This window comes from Corvus moneduloides, chromosome Z, assembly GCF_009650955.1.
Source record: "Corvus moneduloides isolate bCorMon1 chromosome Z, bCorMon1.pri, whole genome shotgun sequence".
NCBI lineage: Eukaryota > Metazoa > Chordata > Aves > Passeriformes > Corvidae > Corvus > Corvus moneduloides.
Window position 1 is genome coordinate 13,284,717 of NC_045511.1, and position 22,090 is coordinate 13,306,806.

The 22,090-nt window shown below is 35.3% G+C and overlaps 1 protein-coding gene across 4 annotated transcripts in view; it reads right to left on the reverse strand.

Annotated features, from left to right (window-relative positions):
- Positions 1-4,168: 4,168 nt before the first annotated feature.
- SPEF2 (sperm flagellar 2) overlaps positions 4,169-22,090 on the reverse strand; it is an 82,589-nt gene continuing 64,667 nt past the window's right edge. For 2 of the 4 annotated variants that reach the window (XM_032096703.1, XM_032096705.1), the window contains 8 exons: positions 20,317-20,423; positions 18,460-18,642; positions 16,458-16,502; positions 14,865-14,957; positions 14,068-14,241; positions 10,838-11,026; positions 10,590-10,712; positions 4,169-5,501 (listed from right to left, as the gene is read on the reverse strand). In XM_032096703.1, coding sequence (XP_031952594.1) covers positions 5,421-5,501; positions 10,590-10,712; positions 10,838-11,026; positions 14,068-14,241; positions 14,865-14,957; positions 16,458-16,502; positions 18,460-18,642; positions 20,317-20,423 — 995 coding nt within the window. In that variant the 3' untranslated portion in view covers positions 4,169-5,420. Of the gene's footprint in view, positions 5,502-10,589; positions 10,713-10,837; positions 11,027-14,067; positions 14,242-14,864; positions 14,958-16,457; positions 16,503-18,459; positions 18,643-20,316; positions 20,424-22,090 lie in introns of those variants that run through there. The other 2 variants (XM_032096702.1, XM_032096706.1) reach the window with 2 other exon arrangements.

Here is a 22,090-nt window from a genome sequence, read left to right on the forward strand (position 1 = left end):
TAAAAAAAAAAAAAAATTCAAAAGTCATCCTGAGCACTGGATGTCATTTGCTGGAAAAGCAGCAATTCACGGTTAACCAGGATGTAATTAAACTTCCTCATGTGAAAATGCACTCTTATCTGTAATTAAGCAAGAAAAGCTTTAGTTTTCTGTACATACATATGTATGTATATATGTGTAGATATATATTGACATATGTATGTATAGATGAGTACATGTGTACCTGTATGCATGCATATATATACATATATATATATATGTACTGGAAACAAGGATAAGATGAACCTCTGTCATGAGAAAAGTGAGGAAAAATGAAGGTTTTGCCTAATTTAAACAATTAATCATGCATGGGCACACTCTTTCTTACTGACAAGTACTGCCGCTACTTTTTAATTAACAGGTATGACATTCATAGTGTAAGAAAAGTACAAGTTTTTCACAAAGTACAGACAACCACTTTTGTTAACGTATCACGGTCATGAACTAGAAGCTTGTCAAGCCTTTACGTTACTGAATCAAAACTCTGCTATTATGAAGTGTAAGAATGTCCAAAGCATTGCTCCTGAACCAAGAAGTTGAGAAGTCTTTAACATGAAATCTTGGATGCAAGTGAGAAGCATCCTACATGTAAGTGTTGATGTCTTCCTGGTATTGGGAGGTCCAGAACTGTAGTCATCACTGTAAATGAGTGCTAATTGCTTGAGGCCAATGACTTTTCTCCATCTACTGCAAGCTGTGTTCCTGTTAACACATGCCAAGACTGCTCTTGCTGCCAGGGCACACTGCTGGCTTGTGTTCAGCTTGATGTCCACCAACATCCCCAAGTTCTTTTCAGCACAGCTGCTCCTCAGCAATTATCATTGTGAGAGGCTACCCCTTTCAGAGGGCAACCTTTTTGCACCTTCCTTCTTGAATTTGCAGGGATATTCTATGATGAGATGTTGAACTGCAGAATTTTCATTACACATTATATTTAAAATAAACTGTAAAGAAAATGGGTTTTTTCCCACTGTCAAGGACATTTTGTAAAACTGGGAATGAAATTCAATTGCTTTTCTACTTACAAATAAGCATAGTTGTTATAGAATCTTTTAAAGATAATAAAAGCAGTATCAACCTAGGTAATTTTTACTGATAATCTGAACAATACTACAACTTTTGAAATTTTCTGATTAATGTTTCTTTGATTTCATAACTATAACATTGCAAAGAAGTTTGTGTAGTGCGCTTGATTTTCAGATTGCATTTATCACTCTGTTCTTTCAATGGTTTGGAGAGCTTCTCTTAAGCTGTCTTCACACACTTAGAAATTTCAGCAGAGCTAAGAGGCTTTCAACAAAACAGCTGGCTTCACTTATGAAGAATAAAAAAAGAAAGCATGTCTGAACCTCATGCTCAGTGGAAATTTTGAGGTAAGGACCACACAGCAGATTGAGAAACTTTTCTTGCTATTATGGTGACAATGTGACAACACTCAGCCATTTTCAAGCAAAATAAAAGTGTTCTGGTTACTTGCAGAATTTTGAATCTTCCTGTACCAGAGTTTGCTTTCTGAGGAAAGAATCTGGAAGTATTCTACTTCCTGTATCTCTGTAAAAGAATGGATCATAGCCCTGAAACAGACTAATAATGGCGCCTGAATTCTACAGAGAATGAAATGTTGAGATTGATTTATGCAGGGAGATTGTATACAAATTAATAAAAGTATATAAAACATCCTAATTCAGCAGTAACTTTTGGTTTGTAGGTTTTTTTGAAAGAAGATTTTTGCAGGGATGAAATACAATTAATTTTAATTATTATGAGAGTATTGGTAAGATAAGCTTCGCTGCATCTTTTCTAAAGCGTGCAAGGCATTTTCTATGCAGCATAGACAAGAATATCTGACATAAGTCAAGTTAAGGAGTAAATAAAACATTAAAAGATAGCAGGCTGTGAAAACAGGATTGAGCATGTTGCATACAATTAACTGAAAGCCAGATTAGTCTTTCAGGTTTAGTTTTTAACTCCATATGTTAATATCAAATGGGCAGTTATTCTTCTTTTAGTTCCTGTCACAAACTGTGTCTAAAAGAATTACTCATCTTGATTTTACAACACTGTGTTGAGGAAATTGGCATATTTAGCTAGTTGCTTCAACATTTCGTCTACTTCCCTATTAAAAATCTGCATTTTATTTTGAAGCCAAGGGTTCCAGCCATTGAATCTAGATGGTGTCTACCAGAATGAAGATGGGTTCTTGTAGAAATGATATTTGAAATGCCATTAAATTTTCCCTTAGTGAAGTAAAGAGACCAAGTTCCTCACACTTTCTTATACAAAACATGATTTCCTATCATTCTTGACATTATTCTCTGAATACGTTTTAGTTTCAAATATCCTGCTTGAAGTGTAGCTATAAAAGCTGAACATGATATAACTGTAACTCTCCTCCTACATCTGAATGCAAAACTACTCACCATTCCCCCTTCATAAAAACAAGGACCTCTTTCCTATCTGGGTCACAGCTGGGCTGGGAACTCAAAATCTCTTGAATAACTCTTGAGATACTCAGCTATAATCAAGTAGTAACTGTTGAAAAAATACATTGCAATTGTCAGGGTGCACATTCTTTGCTTTGTACATTATACCTTTACTTTCCCATGGAGGAGTACGTGCTCACTGCATGAAGCTTGACACTTCATACAACCCACTTCACTTTCTACTCTTTGACACTGTTCTGCAATCTGCACTTAATTTCAAACTTTATCAGTAATGATTTTATGTCCCATTCTAAGCCACAGGTAAAATATATAAACAGTGTATGAGAAAGGTGTAATACTTGAAGAATGTTACTTAAATAGCAATTTATCATTTCCAGTAGCTGAAGCTTCTTCTTCCTTCACTTGGGTTTATGAACTGTAGGGAAGGCTTTTTGAAAATAATACCTTTTTTATTTTCTCATGGAGATCTCCAGTATGCTAAGTCAGAATTAAACACTTACTAATTAAAGCTGTTTTTAAATAAGAAACTAAAAGTGTAACAAAAGAAACAATTTAAAGATTATGAAACATGCAAAAGGCAGAGAAATAGATTGCAATTCTTTTCTATCCATGTAATATTTTAATATGGAAAGTAAAAAGCCAAATTCTTGTATGAATATATACATGTGATGTTTAAAACATATTGGGGATGAAACTAACGAAATTGTACATGTTATGTAAAGAAATGATTCTGGTAACAAAGCAGATTAATTTGTATGCATATCATAAAGTCTGTTGTCACAAGCAGAATGAGGATGTTGAGGTTTTACCATGGCTTGCGGGGGCACAACAAAGTTACATCTGTTTCTGTGCTGGTGTGGTTAGCACAAACTATGTAGAGTGAAGAGACATACCATTTTTTGCCTGAAGTGATAAGCTGACTGGGTTCTATTCTGAGATTCATGTATCACATATAGATGCTTTGATCTGCTACCCCTAGACTCTCCTTTCAAAATGTGACTGTCTTTAATCAACAAAGAAATAAACCTGCCATTATTGACATCAGGTTCTAAAAATCTGAAAAAATATTTACTGCCAGATAAATTTTTTATCTGGTTTGTTAGTTGTTGTCTAACTGTAACTATGCGAGTTCCTCTGTTTTTGTATGCTGCTATTGTTTTTTTGATACAGAATTGTTTTATACCTCAAGAAGGTAATCTAGAAACCTTGTAGGGAACATCATCAAATGTTATGTGGGTACTATACTGTGTCATGCATACTTGGCTAGAAAGTAGTAAAGATACATTAAAATATAAAAAATATTCTGTGCAGATAGCATTCTCAGCAAAGGGTAAAGGTTTGTGGTTCCCTAGGGGTTATATGACTTTGATGGGATTATTTGTATTCTTAAATAGCATCATATGTTTGAATACTTTGCTGAATCAAACCAGGGAAAAGAACCTTTAAACATTTTGTGCAATTTTTATGAGGGTAATGCTGAATGCAGAAAAAATATACTCCAGAATGAAGGAGCAGTGTTTAGATATGAGCTACTAAGGCAGGGTAGAATGCTGAAGGTATGCTAATATCTTGGGCAGCTGACAGACTACAAATAGACTATACTGAGTTCAGATAATCATAGTTACCAGTTTTCCTGTATTTAGTCTTCAGGGAACTTGACACTGTAGATCAGACTAATACCAGAATACCACTGAAAACTGAGAATTTATTAGGCATCTCCATTTTTAATTCCAGGGGAATTATTTACAAAAAGCGTTCTGGAATGTATGTCACAAAGGCTGATAAAAAAAATAGTTCCTATTGACTTATAGCAGCCATCAATAGACACAAGAGAAAGGAAAAATTGGATAAAACTACATTTAAACACAAACATCCTAGTAACAACTTCCATGAAAGCCAGTAGACTCAGACTTCATATAGAAAAAGAAACAACCACTTCAGCTGTAAGTAAGGAGAATATTTGAGCAGGACTCTGCTTAATCTGCCTCAGAAATCAACAGTCTCTAGGTGTCATGGTGTGCCATAGGTATTTTTAGACAAGCACCTATCACACATGAAAATCTACAGCATGCATCTGGAGTATATGGTGCCCTTGAATGCACCGAGTGAATAAAAAAAGGACTCTTGTTGGATAACTGAGAAGGTTTGTGCGGAACCCCGCTGTGAATTTCAGCCAATGATGTGATGCTCAGATTCAGCAGTGGAGCCACAAACACTGCAGTGCTTGCTTGCCTACCCTGCTGCTTCACGTCAGGGCCTGCTTGGGGCCACATGCTGGGAGGGGACATGGCCAGGGAGCAGCACCTGTGACACCCACACCTGCAGGGGAGAGAGAGCCTGCAGGTTTTTAGCAGGTGGTAGAGCTGAGATATAATGCAAGGGTAGAAATAGAAAGGTTGAATGGCAAAGATTAATCATCTCCACTGTCAACAAACAATCCGTTTTCATGTACATGATGCCCCGTTTATCCTGATCTTAGAGAAAACACTGTTTTCATTTATTTTATTAGCTACAAATTGCAACATGTTTTCAAAGATTAACTGATTACAGCATTTAATTAATTAAAAAATTAATTAATTAATTATCTAACAAAAGCTGAATAGATATCTTAGTGCACTTGGAAGAATTGGACACATTCTTTTCTTAAACCAAATCTTAATGAACACACTACCATCTCTAATAAAGTTCAGAAACTGGTTTAATTTTATTTAAAAATATCATCAGACTGTTTAAGATGAGCAAACCATAACTTTCCCTGTTGGTGGTTTTGTTGGTTTTTTTTTTATTTAAAGTAACAGAAAATGTGTAGTTGTAATGGGATTTTGCTCTTGCAACAATAAACAAAAAACCTTTTCTCATGGAAGAGAGGACTGGACTTGTAAGACACTTCTTACAGACTTTGAGAAAAAAGATTTCTTAATGTTCATGAACAACATTTCATACATTGATGTCTTCATATGTGTTTTTTTCCCCATCAGTTGATTGTGCTTTGAATCTTTGGAGAAAGACTGTAATATCCTATGAAAAGGAAAAAAAGAAATTTTAAAAGATCATTTCATGTTGTAGCCTGAAAACTGCAGTAATGACACCTTAAAACTTGCGGTAGTAACACCTGTCTATCCATGGGGTGAGCTTTCCAGTGACTAGATTATGGTGAAAAACTAGCTTTGGTGGAGGTAAATTACACATTCCCCACATTACAGATAATGTCTTCCAGCAGGGCACTAGAACTCATTCAGCTGAGGTGCTGTAATATCACTGAGATGATATTTTCATGTTATCCACAGGAATTCATTGCTTTTGGAGGTTTTACAAAACGACACTGTGTTAAAATGCAACTCTTAAACAGAGATCTTAAACATCAGCTTAAAATTATTGGTAAAGAGAGGTATGAAGACTGTTGTTTAAACCAGTAAATGTTATTCAGAACATACAAAGGCAAATTCTTCAATTAAGGGTTCTTTTAAAAATATGTCATATTTCAGACTGAACTTTAACAGTTCCAGGAAATAGATATAAAAGAAAATAAGTAACTAACACTTGGAATAATATATACCCATAACAGATTAATTTTCTGCTTAGTTCTTTGTAACATATTATCTGAATTGTTAATTTTCAATAATTTTGTATTAGCAGAATCTTTCCCATTTCCCATTTCAGCAATACTATCCATTGTAGGATGTGTAAGTAGGATGAAAAAGGAATGTCTGGTTTAAAAAAATAACATGCTGAGTGTTCAATATAAAGATAAATATTTAACTTTCTAGCATTTTCTGATATTGTCAGAATATGCTTTTTTTTCCTTTTGGAGAATAAATAACAGTCAGACTTTTTATATATATATAGTAGTTTTATATACATATTGTCCTATATATATATTTTGTGCATATTTTGAAGATACAGCCTTTTTTCAAAAGCAGGAGCTGCCTGAATGTAATGATGCCTTACAAACTTGCAAAATATCAGAAGCATTTCAGTGAATACAAAACTATGCTAAAAGAAAATTTTACCAGTCCCTAGTTTTAGAAGGTTTCACTAATATTTATCTTTGACTCAAGGAAATACTTCACTATAAGAAGGCCTTTTTCAGCAAATTGAGTCAGAAAAAGTAGTTTCAATCCTGGTTTGACAAAAATAAATGTTATCAAATGTTATACTAAATACTGTCAAAAACCAGGAGATAGAGAGATTTTATACGATTTTACTATTTACTATAAACAGATTTACTATGTCTGTCTTTAATGAAGGAAACTTACTTTTTTTTAACATGAACACATATAATTTATATTTCTTTAATATAAGAAACAACATCTTTTCTGTACCATTAAATTTTCTAAGACTATTTAGGGATGGGATACATGCTCAAGAGAAGCATAACATAGGTCTCTTTTTTTAATGAGGTATTTAAACACTGAGTTAGATTTTCCTTTTCTTCCACACTGGGACATTTAAAACACCACATGAAAAAAGCTTCTTGGGTTTCACAAGTATTACAATTACAGGTTATGACTAGACAGTGATACAGCAGTCCTCTTTTTATGTCAAAGCATTGATACATGGTCCAGTTCATAATTTGCATTTAGTATAATCTGCATGAACTCTCCCTATGACAAGAAGCACTTTCACTTTGTGAAATGATACATGGAGTTCTGAATATTCATTGAATTGTGTAATATTAAATGGCTGCTGTGGGTATAAACAGGTTTTGTAATTATTCTTCAACATACTAATAAGTGTTATTTGATAAAGACATGTTAACTATACATTAACAGCAATCCTGCTTCAATGGAACTGCTCTCTGAAAGAATATCTGAATTATATTACTGAAATGATTAACAAAATGACCAACAGTAACAGCAATAACCATATGACTATGACAATTAATTTAGAAAGAACAAGCATAATGCAAGGGCCTGTGCTAAATGTATTCAAAACAGAAACACATAGAAATGTGATGTGACATCCCTATCTCCAAAACCAGAGCTTTTTAAAAAGGGCTATTCAGGATTTGAAAGCAGAATAAGAAATGTAACACAATTTATCCAATGCATAATATTTTTGATATAAACAAACTGAATTATCAAACTACCTTATCTTCAGTAATTATAAGAATGTAGTCCACCCAAATTAAAAAATACTGCATTAAGAAATATAGAAGCAGAATATATCCCTAACTTTTCCTTTAAATTAATCACTATCAAAATGTAGAATTACTAAAATATATGGTTGTTTCTGTATTACCATATCTGTGACAGTAAATAATGAGCCCTGTAGACAACCCCTTAATTGACCAAACCAAATAGACAAACACATGCAGCAGAAAAAGCAGATTGCTTCCTTTTCCCATCTGAATCAGCTGATCTAATAAAAATCTTCTCTCATTTTTTATTAAATTTATTTAAAGAAAATTTAATTGAGCATGTAATGAAATGCCTTCATAAACATACGTTTATGTGTCAGCTGCCTATTCTCAAGGAATAAATTTCATCTGATAAATGAAAAAAATGTGTTGATAATGGTAAACACTTGAAAGTTCCAGATAGGACCAGAAAACTTTGTAATCAGAACAGAAAAGACAAGATGAAAAAGTAATAGAATTCCTGGGCTTATTTATTTCTAGAAATTTTTACTAAGGCTGACAGAAAGATCATCATCATGTATTATGTTGCCAGCCCCCTGGCAGAGAAAACAAAATCCCTGCAAAAGACAACATCTCTCACACGGAAAAAATATTTTTTGAGATATGACAGATAATAATGGTTGAAATTGAACAGGTCATCAAGATTCAAAAGAATCAGGTATCCTAACTCAAATTTAAAAATTTGTAAGCTAGATATTCCCTTTATAGTTTTCAGCAAAACATTTTACTTTCTGCTGTTTATGACTGCATTAGTAGAAACATTGTAACTTTTAGAAACCACACCCTAACTTGCTATATTTATCTTGTAAAAGATCTCAAAATAACAGCACTTTGGTTGACTTTCATTTTTATAGACATCTCTGAGGAGAATTTCTGCAAAAATAATTGATGCTAAAAATACTGTCTTGGAAAGAAAAAAGTTCACCTGTTCCCCAAATATGGAATTGATACAGGAAAAATCATCCTGGAGTCTGTATGCTTTAGACCAGAATTGTAACCTACTCAAACGAATGGCCCCTTGGTCTCTATGCCTGTTTGCTGGAGAATATAACACTTTTTTTATAAACCTGAGTGTTGATTTCATGCATAAAACAAAAGTCTGTATTTAACAGTACGGTCAAGGAATGAAATATTCCGGGTTAAATACAGAAACCATAGAGTACTGTATTTGAGATACAGTCAGTATAAGCCTTTTCAAGAGGAAATGTTAAGTATTGCAAATGAGAAGTGAAGCTCTGTATCATCTAACTGTTGAGTCAGGAGATACAGGCATCAATGGAACCTGCCAAATAAGTGGAAAGATGTCTTATTTAAGTGGAATGATACCTATATATAAATAAGATGGGGAAACTCCTCTGGGATAGAAACTTGTGCACTGAAACCCTCAGTTACTGCCAAGATTCATATACACTATCCTACAGGTTTTCTCATAGGCTGACAATTTTTATAACTGTACTGCCCTGAATATCTCCTACCAGCCAGAAATAACATAGGTGATTGATGGTAGTAATCAAATTTAAACATGTACTACAGTCTACTCTTTAAGCTATGTAACAAAGTTCCTCCTAGAAATGGTAAAGGAAGATTAGAAATTTTAATAAAGAATAGACATTGTGAGTTTGATTTTCAGCTATTGGCCAGTGCGAAAAAGTTTTAACAGAGTCCCTGTAAATTGCCAAGCATGTAGATATGGCTTTACTCTGATTACACCCTAATCAAGCTTTAATTTAGGTTTCATCACGTTTGTTCTTCATGAAGGGGTTGCATCATGTTAAATGTTATGAAGTCAGTGAGGGTTTGTGTAAACAACAGTTCTTGATGTGGAACACATCTAGAGAGCTGGTTTAAAAAACACTTTGGTCTACAAGAAGTTCAGTGAGGTTGGAAAAAAATCAAATCAGAAAATTCAGTATTCAATTAAATAAAAGGAGTCAGGAAGAAAGAATGCAGAAGGGAAGAGAGGAATGACCTAACATTACATGGCATCTGTCTTCCCAAATTGGCTGAGACATCAACATAGGCAGGATGGATACCCATTTGTAGTTATAATCTTCGATTGTATTGTCTTTGTCTTACATTTTCTATAACTTTCTACTGTAGCAAATGAATTTTTAACCCTCATTTTACTGACTAAATACATTCTTTTATTCTTTTATCTTTTACTAACAAAGCTTATGAGTGATGTAGTAAATGCTGGGCAATTCACATCCTACAAGTGAGGAATATAATTAAGAAATAGCAAGTTACTCCTGAAGTATCATGTATCTCACTCAGATTTACATTTTGCGGGACACTATGGTGGTGATCATCTAAAATCTATGAAGACTTTATATCTGATGTGGGACATGCACATGCAAGAATCCTCTGATCTTCTCATGCTAGTTTCTTACACCATGTATATTGAGTACGTTTGCCATAGCTTGTTATCTTAAATAGGGTGATTCTCTGGCCCAAATCTGCCTTTTGTGCAACTGTTTTAAAGCATGTTTAAAGATAAGTGTGGGCAGCAGGGAAGCTCTAGAGAATGACAGGGAAGAATACTTGGACCTGTACTACCTCTGCATGCCCTTTTCTGCTGCCTGGTTGGCCTAGGATGGAACAGGATCTACCGCATATCCTACAGTGTCCTGCAATACGATCCTGTTGGGAGGATAATTCAACCAGACTCCTTTCTACGGATGGGGAGACAGGCAAATCCTCATTGGACAAAGCAAGTGGAAAACCTGTAGGCAGCTCCAGGCCAGCAAGACTTGTACAAAGAACAGGTCAGAATGCAGCACAGTCTTTGATGGATGGAATTTTCATGGGACACAAAACATCTGATCTACCCTACAGCTGCTGGGCTGTATAGCTGATCTATATGGCAAATTGGCAGTACCTGTATTAATTACATGTACATTTCTGGGATAATGCAAATTTAAGCATGTGTGCTTACAAAGTCTTTGGTCCCAGAAAGCAATACTTACAGGAAGTTTGTATTCTTGGCATGTGTTGATCAAATTTTCCATGAAAGGGTGCTTCAAAAGGAGTTCAACTGCAATGGGTGTCAGATCTTCAGCACCTAATTCTTGGTACATCTTGATGAAATGCTTTAAGTAAAAATAATACGTGGTCAATTTGTTGTTTAAAAGAATTGTGGAAAAGCAAATATTACAAAATATTTTTTTAACATATGATGCAAGCTACAAAACCTTTCTTGAATCACTCTTCCTACCTTATCATAGCTGTCTGCCTTCTCTAGAGGGCTAAATCTATGATTATTTTCATCTTTACTTCCTCCAGTATGAAACATTTTGAGTAGAGATGTCACTGAAATAATTTCTTCAGCTGTGTAATTCAAGACTTCTTTTTCATCTTCTATTAAAGTCTTGTCATTTGACAGTATGTTGGGGCTTGAAGAATCCTAAAAAATTAAGCACAGGTATCATGCTTGGGAATAAACAGTCTGTCAGTAGATGATCTGTTTAGGTTAAACACTCATGAGAACCAGTGGATTACACTTCCAGACTTCAGTTCTTACAAAACAAAAATCATCAACTCACACAAAACTATCTACTACACTGTAGGATAGAGGAATAGATCCTGAGAGTCCAGAAATATCCATAATAGTGGCATTACCAGAAATTTAATAAACAGCTTTTTCCAGGAAATGTGGCCAACATTGCACAGAAAAACTAGTATTTCTCAGAGCAACAAAACATAAAAATATTTAATAGTTAAAACTACAATACCAAAAACTTTGTGTTTATTTAAGGAGCAAACTGGGTAATTCTGGATGTTATCATGAAAAAAACAGTATGAATTTTCTAGTCCAAATTAAGGAGTCACTACAAGAACTGTGCTTTGGCCAACAGTTAACCATCTCTCCACAGAAACATATATTTTCTAGTTTATGCAGAAAAATTAAGTTTACTTTAAGCAAGCAATTAGGTAATTTTGTGGTGATATTAGAGCTCAAAGAGAAAAAAACCCAAAAACTAAACAAAAAACCTGCTGTAGAGATTTGTGAGCACAAAGATGAGAAAGGACCTCACGAAGGTGAGCAATGCTTTGACTAGGTTATGCCACCGTGTAGACTAGCCAGTAACAACAGGAAATTGCATTTAATTGAACAAACCATTTCTTTCCCCATCAGGAGGGAGAGACTGCTGAGGTTCAGTCACACCTGTGCTATGTGCCTTGGGCCTTAATGTATTTTATTTTGAGCACAGGAGGACCAGAGTCATTCATACAGTCTTTTTAATACACAGTAGTCAGCACTGAAGTTGCTCTGTCTCTCACAGCATTGTTTACACTGAACTGTGAGACCTACACAAGCGATAACAACATTTTTTAGACTTAGAACAAAGTGAGCAAAAGAAGTCTCAAGAATGTGTCTGAGCTTCTCTTAACAACATGAAGGCTTCAGATGTATTTCTGTAGACAGATACCAATGAGAAGTGGTTACAATTATAAGCACAGAACAAAAAAAAGAGAAGAGACAAATTAGGTGCAGTTCTGTTAAGTGCCTATGTATGAGCCAGCTACTTAGGATGTAAAACTTCTTAGAGATGAGCTGGATAGCTCTTTATATTTCACAGATGAATGTTCCACTGACAACATTTACTAAATTTCCAGTACCTGGAGTGAGAATATTTAGTTCACATGTAAACAGCCACAGAGAAACAACGGTTTGGGTTCTTAATTTGATCCTGAAAACCACTTTGGATGCCTTCAGGACTCTGTGTATTTGATGGAGCTTGGCTCAAACATGACATGATATCAATGCACAGTTTAGTTTTTGCCCCCTTAATGAAATGCTGGCTCTACTAAAGCCTATAGAGAAACTCATTCACTTCAGTGGAATGGGATTTCTTTTCTTGTCTTTTGTCTGTATTCAACATTATTGTTTAGGTGCATAGGCAAGGAACACAAGGCAGAAGAAAAAAGAAAATATTAAAATTATGTTCTATCAGTCCTGTCATTCTGAGCACCAGCTTAGACAACTATAAAGCCAAAGAGAATCCACATAAGCAAGATTAATTTAACATCTACTTCTTGGATATTCCTCGGTTTCCGAGGGGACACTCCAAGGTGAATTAGGCACACAATCTATCTGTTTAATACACTGTGGGACATGTATCAGACATAGCACAGATTCACAGAGCCAACGCCTCCAGTGAGAAAGAAGGCATGAGGAAATTCTCAGGTTAGATGGGACATCTCTTTCTTCTCAGAGATGCAGTTAATTCTGGCTGAAGGCAAATGCTCCCCATCATTCGAGACTCACAGCCTTAAGAAGTTGTTGACACACAGATGATAATGACAGTGCTATTACTTATATATTACAAAACTTCCAACAAAACAGATTAAACCAAGCAGAAAGTGAAAAAAAGGAGAACAGGTGTAGCTTTATATCCAGTGAGATGGAAGTTAGAACTTTCCACTGAAATATGGGAAATTAGGCACTGGTCCACAATATCTAATTGGGAGCATTCTGTGCTCTCCTTCCTAGAAAATGTGGAAAGGAATTTGTCTTATTCAGTCTCTTCAGTGTACAAAAACTCTGTTGTGCCAAATAAAAGACAGAGAAGTATAATAACTTCTGTCATTTGAAATGATAAAATGCTATTTTGCAGATGTATATGATTATCCTGTGTAGTAAAATAATGCCTTTTCTGTACTGTTTCTAGAGATCCGAACCATACTTTAAGTTCTGGGCAAATGCTAGTCACTGTGGTTGCGAGAGGGCAATGAATCATTTTATAATCTGGAGCAGCAACCTCTTTACAAGGTGTGTACAGGTAAATAATTTAAGTCTCAAAAAATGACTTTTACTTCAATACTAAGTAATTGATGCATGCATTGGACTAATTGCAGTTTTAAGACTTTAACAATAACAACAGACTCCAGAAATACTCATAATGTTCAAAAGACAAGTTTAATTTGATGTGACAATACATTCATCATGTTTGAAAAAATAATTTAAAAATTATTTTGTATAAAACTATTATTAATCCTTCTGGTTTATGGATAAACCTAAATACTTGGAAATAACACAACAAAGATGTGTCTGAGTATCCCAATTAGTGGGTAACACAGTGGAAAATAAAGTAAGACCACCAATAATATCAGGTTTTGTATCTTGAGATAATATTACTGTAAGTCACACTACAGGGAATGACAGCTGGCCTAAGATTAAGCAAAAGAATTACTTCCATTCGTAAGTACAAGAAGTAGTCACCAGTAAGTATCTTAAACTTTCATTATTATTTGGCAAGCAAATTTCCAGACTTTTGAAAGAGTCCTTCTGAGTATTATTACCAATGCAATGTTCCCATGAATTCAGTGAGATTACTTGTAAGGACTAGAGATACTCAGGATAAGCAAATATAGAGAAACTTAGTTCATTTATAATTTGGCAGCACTACTATTATTCTCTAGTATTTTTCTGTAATATTTTACCGCACATGGAAGGGAAGCTTCTTTTTTTCTGCAAATATATGTTCCAGTAGCAATGCTAAATGCTCTGTATACACCTTCAACTGGATCAGAGTGGGAGGCAAAATAAAGCAGCATCTCAGTATAGTTCAGCAGAGCAGGGTCTTTTCTGGTATCCGCAAATAAACTGAAGAAAAGCTATAAAGGGCAAAAATACACTAATTAATTTCTATAAGTGGAATTAAGCAAAATGCAAATCAAGGACTGTAGGGAAAAGGATGAAATACAGTAATTACTGCTAATAAGAGCCAGCTATACTTAAAAACATGTTGAGGCTCTACAAATCAAGGCTGTGATAAATCATAAATATGTGTTAAGTAATTCAAGGAAACAGAAATTGAATTTCACAGAAAAGGGAGAAATCAATAAAGCCTTGTATCATGACAAATACGCTGAAAGCATTTTTTGTATTCAGATTATTATTAGTCCCCTCTTTCATGGAAAATTCTATGAGCTCAGATGCAGTGATCATTTGCCTCCCATTCTTAACAAAGCTAGTTGTTTTGCAGCAAAATTAATGTCATTCAAATAAAAAGAGGAATAATTAAGTCTTTCTGAGCAGACTATGATTTAGAATACTCAAGGATGATTCTTGGATTCCTTCCTACATTATCCTGAAGCACCACTTAACCTGAAAAAAAAATCGAAAAAAAAATCAAAATATGCAGCACTTACTGAAAAACAGAGACCCAAAAACCTCTGAAATGAGACCTCTCATGTTTGAATAGTTATCTTTTCAAAACACCTATGTTTTCAGTTACCTTTTTGAGGTATTTCAGCCTATCTAAAGGCACAGGTTCCTTGCAACTTTCTGTTATGCTTAGATCTTCATTTCCATTAAACCATAAGCCAGCCTGATTTAAAAAAATAAATAAATAAAAAGAAGTTTGTTTATTTTCACACATTGAAACAAGGTGGTCTTTATACTCTCACTGTTCAACAGAGAGCCTAATTTCTGGACTTAATCAAATTGAATTTGTTATTAATATACAATGACATGAGAATAATTAAGCTGCTGTTTATACATCATAATGGATACTTGAGAAATTACTGAAAATCAAGTAGGATACAAGTGAATATATAATTTTGAAAAAAAGTGAAAATTGACTACGTAGTTTTAAGTCTATGCTGCCAAAGAAGCTGAATATGATATGGAGTTTCTATGCAAGTATAGGTGCAGAGAGAGAGGACAGCTGAAGCAGCTCAAATTCCCAGTGGAAGGTTATTCCTGCTATTCTCAGTGAACATTCCTTGTCATTATTCTTGTAATGGCAGTAGGACCTCAAAACAATTGCCATAAATTGCTCAAAAAGAATACAACAAAGATTGCAATAAAACCAATTCAGATTTCCTAATCAATCCAGTAATTTGAAATTAGAGGGCTAAACTTAAGTGTGACAATTTCTGTTCCTGTTCTTCTCATAACTGCATATGCAAGAGTTCCAAACCACAATACTATCAGTAACACAAACTGCAGGCCATCACATACAGCAGATACACAGGCAGTATGAATCAGCTGCAGACCAAACTCTTCAGAGCAATGCAGGTGGTTGAACTGAGTCACTTTGGACAGTCTCTGGACATTGCCAAAACGTTCTCTAGAGCACATATCTTATGTGCCTACCTATACAGTTCTATTCTGAAAAAGGAGCTTCAGCTGTGTTCATATGTGTGTTCATGAACTTTTAAAGTTCTTCTCAGTCTTAAAGTGAGACTGTAGATTCAGAATTAACACTCCCATGGAAGTTTGGAAGAACCAACAGGGAGTATAGATCTAGAAACAAATTAGTTGTTTACTGCATGTTTACTACCTTGTAATACTGAAGCAATGAAATTAATTGCTTGGTTATTATTATATTTGAAATAGGATCCTGTGCTAGAAAGAACATTTCTGGTCTGTATGTCTTGTAACGGTTAGTTTATTTGCAAGCTCTCACACTTCAGTAAAACTTAATAGAAAAATAAATGCACAAAGATCTGCACTTTTTGTGGGTTTTCTGGCTTTGCAGAGTTGTTTCTTGGAAAGTCTGTGGTAGGCAGGGATTGGCAGGTGCAGCTAGAGTTTTAGATGAACCAAAGAAGTTCTGAAAATGACAAGCCTCAAGATGAACACAGCCTTTAGTATTTTTTTTAAAAACCAACACTAGGTGATTGGAAAAAAATTACAATAGAGTGTCTATGAAATTTATTCAAAACAGTTTGAAAATTATATTTAGTATCACCAAAAAAATCTAGAAACTGGCAAGACTGTGTAGAATACACACATAGATATGTTGTAGTGGGTTCAGTTTGTAACCAGGCAGAAACACCAATTTAGCGCAGTGGTTTGGTCCAAAATACTCATTACTATTTACCTTCAGTGACATAAGAATTAGGAGAAACGCAAAGCAGGCACCAAACTTGAAAGAACAAAAAAGAAATTTATTAACAGACCTAAAAGAGGGAAAAAGAAAAAAAAAAAATAATACTACACCTTCAGAACTCTTCTCCTCCCCCCACCTTCCTCCCTTCTCCCACTGACAATGTGAAAAAAAACAACCCTTGAGATGTTCAGTCTGTTTACCACTTCCATAATAACCTTGTTCAGTCCATTTAGGAAGAGGAGTCTCTCTTATCCATGCTATGAAAACATTATCACAATCAGCCAGCCACCCAGGCTGGTTCTCTGCTCGCATGTGAGTCCCTTCCCACGACTTGCAGCTTTTCCCACAACTGCTTTCGAGGGTCCACTCTTGAATTACTGGGGTACAATTTTAAGGCTGAGCCCTTCAGAAACGAAAGCTCTCTTCACCCATCTCTGGGAGCATTTCACTGCTAAGAATAGAGGCCCTTCTCCTTCCCTGGGAGCAAAGGGTCCTCCTCATCTTCATCTCCAGGACTATCTCTGGAAGCATCTCTAGGAACTGAGGTCTTCTTTTCCATTTGGAGCAAAAGTCCTCATCGCTTCCATCTCTCCCTGTTCAAACTTCTCATTGAATTAAGCTGTGTCAGTATCTGCCTACCTCAGTGCAGGTGCTTTTGCTCACAAGTACAAGTTGAACGCTCCACCCCCCATGCCTTCATGAAATTACAGCAGGTACTCTGATATATCATAGCTTTACAACAGAATTTCAGCTTTAAGCATCTCCTCTTTCTTCTCCCTCAGGTTTTCAGCTCTTCACAGCACTAAAAGGGTTAATCCCACCTGGGCCTTGCAGCTGGAATTTCGCTTATCGCTGTTGGTCACATGATCTCTGCTGGACAGCGATGCAGCTTCAGCTGAATCTTGGCCTCACTGGAGAGGGGGAGCTGAGCCGCTCCGGCTGCCCACAGCAGGGCTGTGGGGGGGTTCCACGGGTGGAACAGGGCCCATCGGCTCCAGGATGGCCATGGCCTGGCCTGGCCTGGCCCAAGCAGGGGCCTGCAGCCACCTGTCCCAGCACTGGAAACGAGAGCTCTGCCTGGGGTTTCTCTATTCTTAAGTGTGGATCACAGAGGCGGTCAGAATATAAATGGCTAAAAAACTTGTCCATATTCAAACTGGCCAGCTGATAGGTTCTGTCAGATCACAGAGGAAGATGTAAGCACCCCTTTGCAAGAACATCACTTCCGGGACTATGCTTGCTAACCCATGACAGATGTGCATCTATAGACAATTATATGTGCATATATATGATACTTACAGCTATTATGGCCTACGAGAGAGAACCAGCAGTCATTCTAAGTATGATTAAAAATGCAAAGTAAAAGTAAGTGAAAATGAGCAGAATCTTGCTTAAAGAACAAAAATGTATTCATTTACATTTGTTATGTAAATGTAAATATACTCTTTTACAAAACTACCTTCCTGAAAAATCTTGCAGAACTATGTGACAATTCAAATAGAAGTTGTCTTCAGAGAAATGATCGAAGAATTTTATAATTTTCCATGTATTCAAGGTTTGAGGAATGATCTTAACTTGAGAAAATTAATTATTGGAAAAAATCTAGAAATATTTAATTAAAATGCAGCTGATGAGATGAAACTGAAATCCTTATTTTTGCTTGGAGCAAATGATCTTATTCAGTGTCAAGTAAGTTAATAGTCATCAAAGTGCACATGGAATGGTTTCTTTAAAACAGAAGGGATTTTCACTTGAGATTAATTTATGGGAAAAGTAGGAAAATCAAGTAAAAAGTAAGTTTACTTAGCCTGATTTGTGGAACTGGGGACAAGACACATACTAGGCTATCAATTTCCTGAAAACACTTTTCAGTAGAAAGCTCCCTCAAACCCGAAGCATTTAAAATTCAGACTGAGTTTCTCAAAGTGAATAAACCAAACAACATATCATTTACCAGAAAAAAACTTGCTAGAAAAGATAAAAGGATTATAACCTGCATATAGTGCTCCTCTGTAACAAAGCCTGATCCGGTGACATCAACAGACTGGAAGCCATGCAGTGTTTTGAGGAGTTGTGTCACAGAAGGCACTGGCCAAGGCTGTGCTGCTGCCAGCAAGAATCTGCGCCAGTCAGTAAGTTCTGAGTTCACTGTGAATTCACGTGCCAAATTTTGGAACTATAAAACCAAAATAATAAATATTGTCAAATACATGTGCATAAACACACTCTTTCAATATGCTATGTATCCTTAGGTCTTTTCCTGGATAGGATAGACAAGGTTCTGCAGTGCCATTTCATATTTCTAAAATGGGCATGTATAGCTAAACGAAATAGGGCATGGGCCACTGTGTGTCAACTGTCATGTGCAGTTGGTATTCTCTAAATAAATACTCTAAACAGGCATCTATATCTAAACTGCCTATGAGATATCATTCCTTAGAACATGATAACCCCTGAACCATGCTCTGTTTTGTGAGAGTACCAAGAACTGAACCGACAATTCAGCAGCATGAGCACAAAATCCTTGGTCCTGTGCCCTGGCCCTGTTACTCTTACAGGTGTCCACCAAGCAGCTTTTCTCTGCTCCAGCATTATTTATAGTTGGAAAAAAGCCATGCTAGAAAAGCTGCTTTGCAGCTTGCTGTGTATGTCTTTGCACCAATGAAGTTGTTGCATGTATGCAGCAGAGGAGAACGCATGCAGAGGCTGTGTCTGAGAGGGGGAACCAAATCAGCCAAGGTCAATACTGCCCTGTGTCATGTCTGCATGGCCTTCTGCCTCACACCCAGATCTCTCTGTCAAGGGAAGTGTCTGGGTTGCTCCAGACTGCAGTCCGAGAGGAAGCAATGTGTTCACAAGAAGAAGGGCCTGGGGCAGCACAGAGTGAGACAATTTGGTGACATTGTGGATAACATCTGTCCTAACATTGGCCAGAACAGCACTGATTATTATTTATTGAAAATTTGTTTGAGATTCTATTAAGTCACACAGTGATGAAATGGTGAGTTCAGCTCAGAATATCTTGTGCAAAATAAATATATACCTTAGCTTATGCTTTGTGAGTTCCCTTTTGTAAGTAAGCTTGTGCTTCCACAATAAATTTCAAAGTCTAATTCAAAAATGGTTAAGGAAAGAAAATTCTATTATTAAAATAAAGTTAGGATTTATAAGCACTAAAAGTTCTCAAAGAATACAGAACATGAGATACATGCACATTTGGTCTATTAGTAGACAATATTTGATGGATAGCTTTCCTTGTATAATTAATTTATTGTACTAAGATTAGGTTTTTATATAGTCAAGATGACAGATGGGACTAGTTTTCACTAAACTCACTGGAACTACACAACTTTAAACTTTAACTGTGAAATGTTTTACTCATGCAGTTCATCTGTGTGAAGAATATATGAATAATGCTGTGAAATGATGTGGAATCCAATTAAAATTTTAATGTGAATCACAGTTTACTGTCAGAAATAGTTATCAAAACTAGCTGAAACAAGTAAAGATTTCCACTCCATAGGCTTACCAGCAACATCTGACAGAAAAATTGACTCAGTATGGAAGATCTGGAAAGACTAAATTCTAAGTTTTTGTGTTCCTAAATCTGAAAACCTTGGACGATGTCTTAAGAACTGATATAATTTGAAAATTCTAATTAAATACACTCCTGACAAAATTTCTGGTACAGTGACTTCCATAATCCTTCTCTAGGGAAACAGAAGAATTTTAAAGAAAAACTGATCCTGTCCTATAATATTATAATCTTCATTTTATCATAATAAGGACAATGCTGCATCTTCTACACAAACCAATACTCCAGGTGAAGAGAATATAGGGGTTAACTTACATCTGGAAGTGTTAAGCTCTTCCATGCATCAGGAAAGCAATTTATTCCAAGATTCAAATTAACCAAGCCACTAAGAGTTTCAATAAATAATTTCTTTGGTATAAAACCTAATAAAAAATCAATATAGAAATATGTTTAGCCTTCTAAATAGACTTCCTCTGTTAAAAAAAAAAACAAACCTATTTTTTCATTTTAATGCTCATATGAAAAAGTTGTTTATTTTCCTATTATGTACTACTGATAATGCTAATATCTTCCAAACCAAACATAAAATCTCATCATTTATAACTAATCATGCGTGACCTATCTAATAGCAAAATTTCAAATATTTTTCCGCACTGCAATTCTTCTCGTACTTGTCCTGATCTGAATTAAGACCACTAATCCATCCTCACACAGTCTACACTGACAATTAATGAGCTCTTCACAGACACCAATCACACAGAGTTCTGTGTATGGAATACCTACCAACCTTTTCTTCCACTCTGCTCTTTCTAATTAATCATAAATCTATCTTCATTCTTTAAAGCAAGTGCATGCTAGATAATGGGCTAAAAAACATGCACTGTTGAACTCTGAAACAAACTTTAACTGTTTGAAAAGCTTCTCAGAACTGATGTGTGTGAGTTAAAAACAGCTCCATTAATTTTATTTTAAATAAATCCTAAGAAAAAAATAAATAAGTGCAGCAAATCCTATTTGTTTCTTAAGCAGGAATAGATTTGCTTATGAGCAAACAGAAACTTCAAACTTCATGTATAGTATTAAAAACCAAAATTATGTATAAAAAATTTTAGCAGACAGATATGAGTCTTTTCTTTCAGAAATGCACTTTGCTGGCTCAATGAGAGTTCACTGCAAAACAAAAACATTAGCAACAAAAATGTAAAATAAGTTTCAAGTTCTTTAAATTTTTAGAGATAAAGCTGATTTGGTCAGGTTGTGATCAATTCCATTGCATCAAAACAGGAGTTTTCAGATTACCTTTAAAAGCAAACACAATCACTGGAAAGATTTCTTTTTTTCCTTTTTCTAGTAAAACTTCTTGTTCTTTTGAAAAGGCATAGCTGTGCACATTCTATGGCTAAGACAATTTGTTTGAAGTGGAACAGTGAAGTAAAATTTAAGTTTATGAAAAAGATATGTGGTAGGAATATAAAGAATGTGTTTGAATACTAATTTCATCACATCATTTATTCAAAATCGAGTTGCCAATCTGAATGAATGGTCTGCATCTCTGTAGACTGGTTTACCTCCAATCAGGATTACCTCCAAATCCAGGATTAATGCTCTCAGCATCTTAAAAAGCAGAGAAATCCTACACATATATAAGCTTGGAGAGAAGAGGACGAAAACAGATTTGGAAAGCTCAAAGTCTGTTGGAAGAGGAAGAAGGAAGGGAGAAACACCTGGACTTGAAGCCTTAGTATCCTCCCACATATTTCAGCATGAAACCAAAAGCTGGGGAAAAAATACCGTCAAACTATAACAGTGTTCTGATGTGACATCTTGAAAAGTTTTTGAGTTATCTACATTGAGAAAGAACATCTTCTAAAAATCGTGATAAATCATGTCCTGTTTACTGAAGCACACTGGATTGCTAATATAATAATTTTAAGGTAATCAGAAATTTGGGTTCTTTTATGAAAACTTCAAGCTTCACGAATCAGATCATTTTCATATGGCACAATGAAGCCTACATCACAGAAGCAAAATTACTGGGACACTTCATATAAGGTTCAATAAGCCAGGTAACATTTTAGTGGTTCATGGG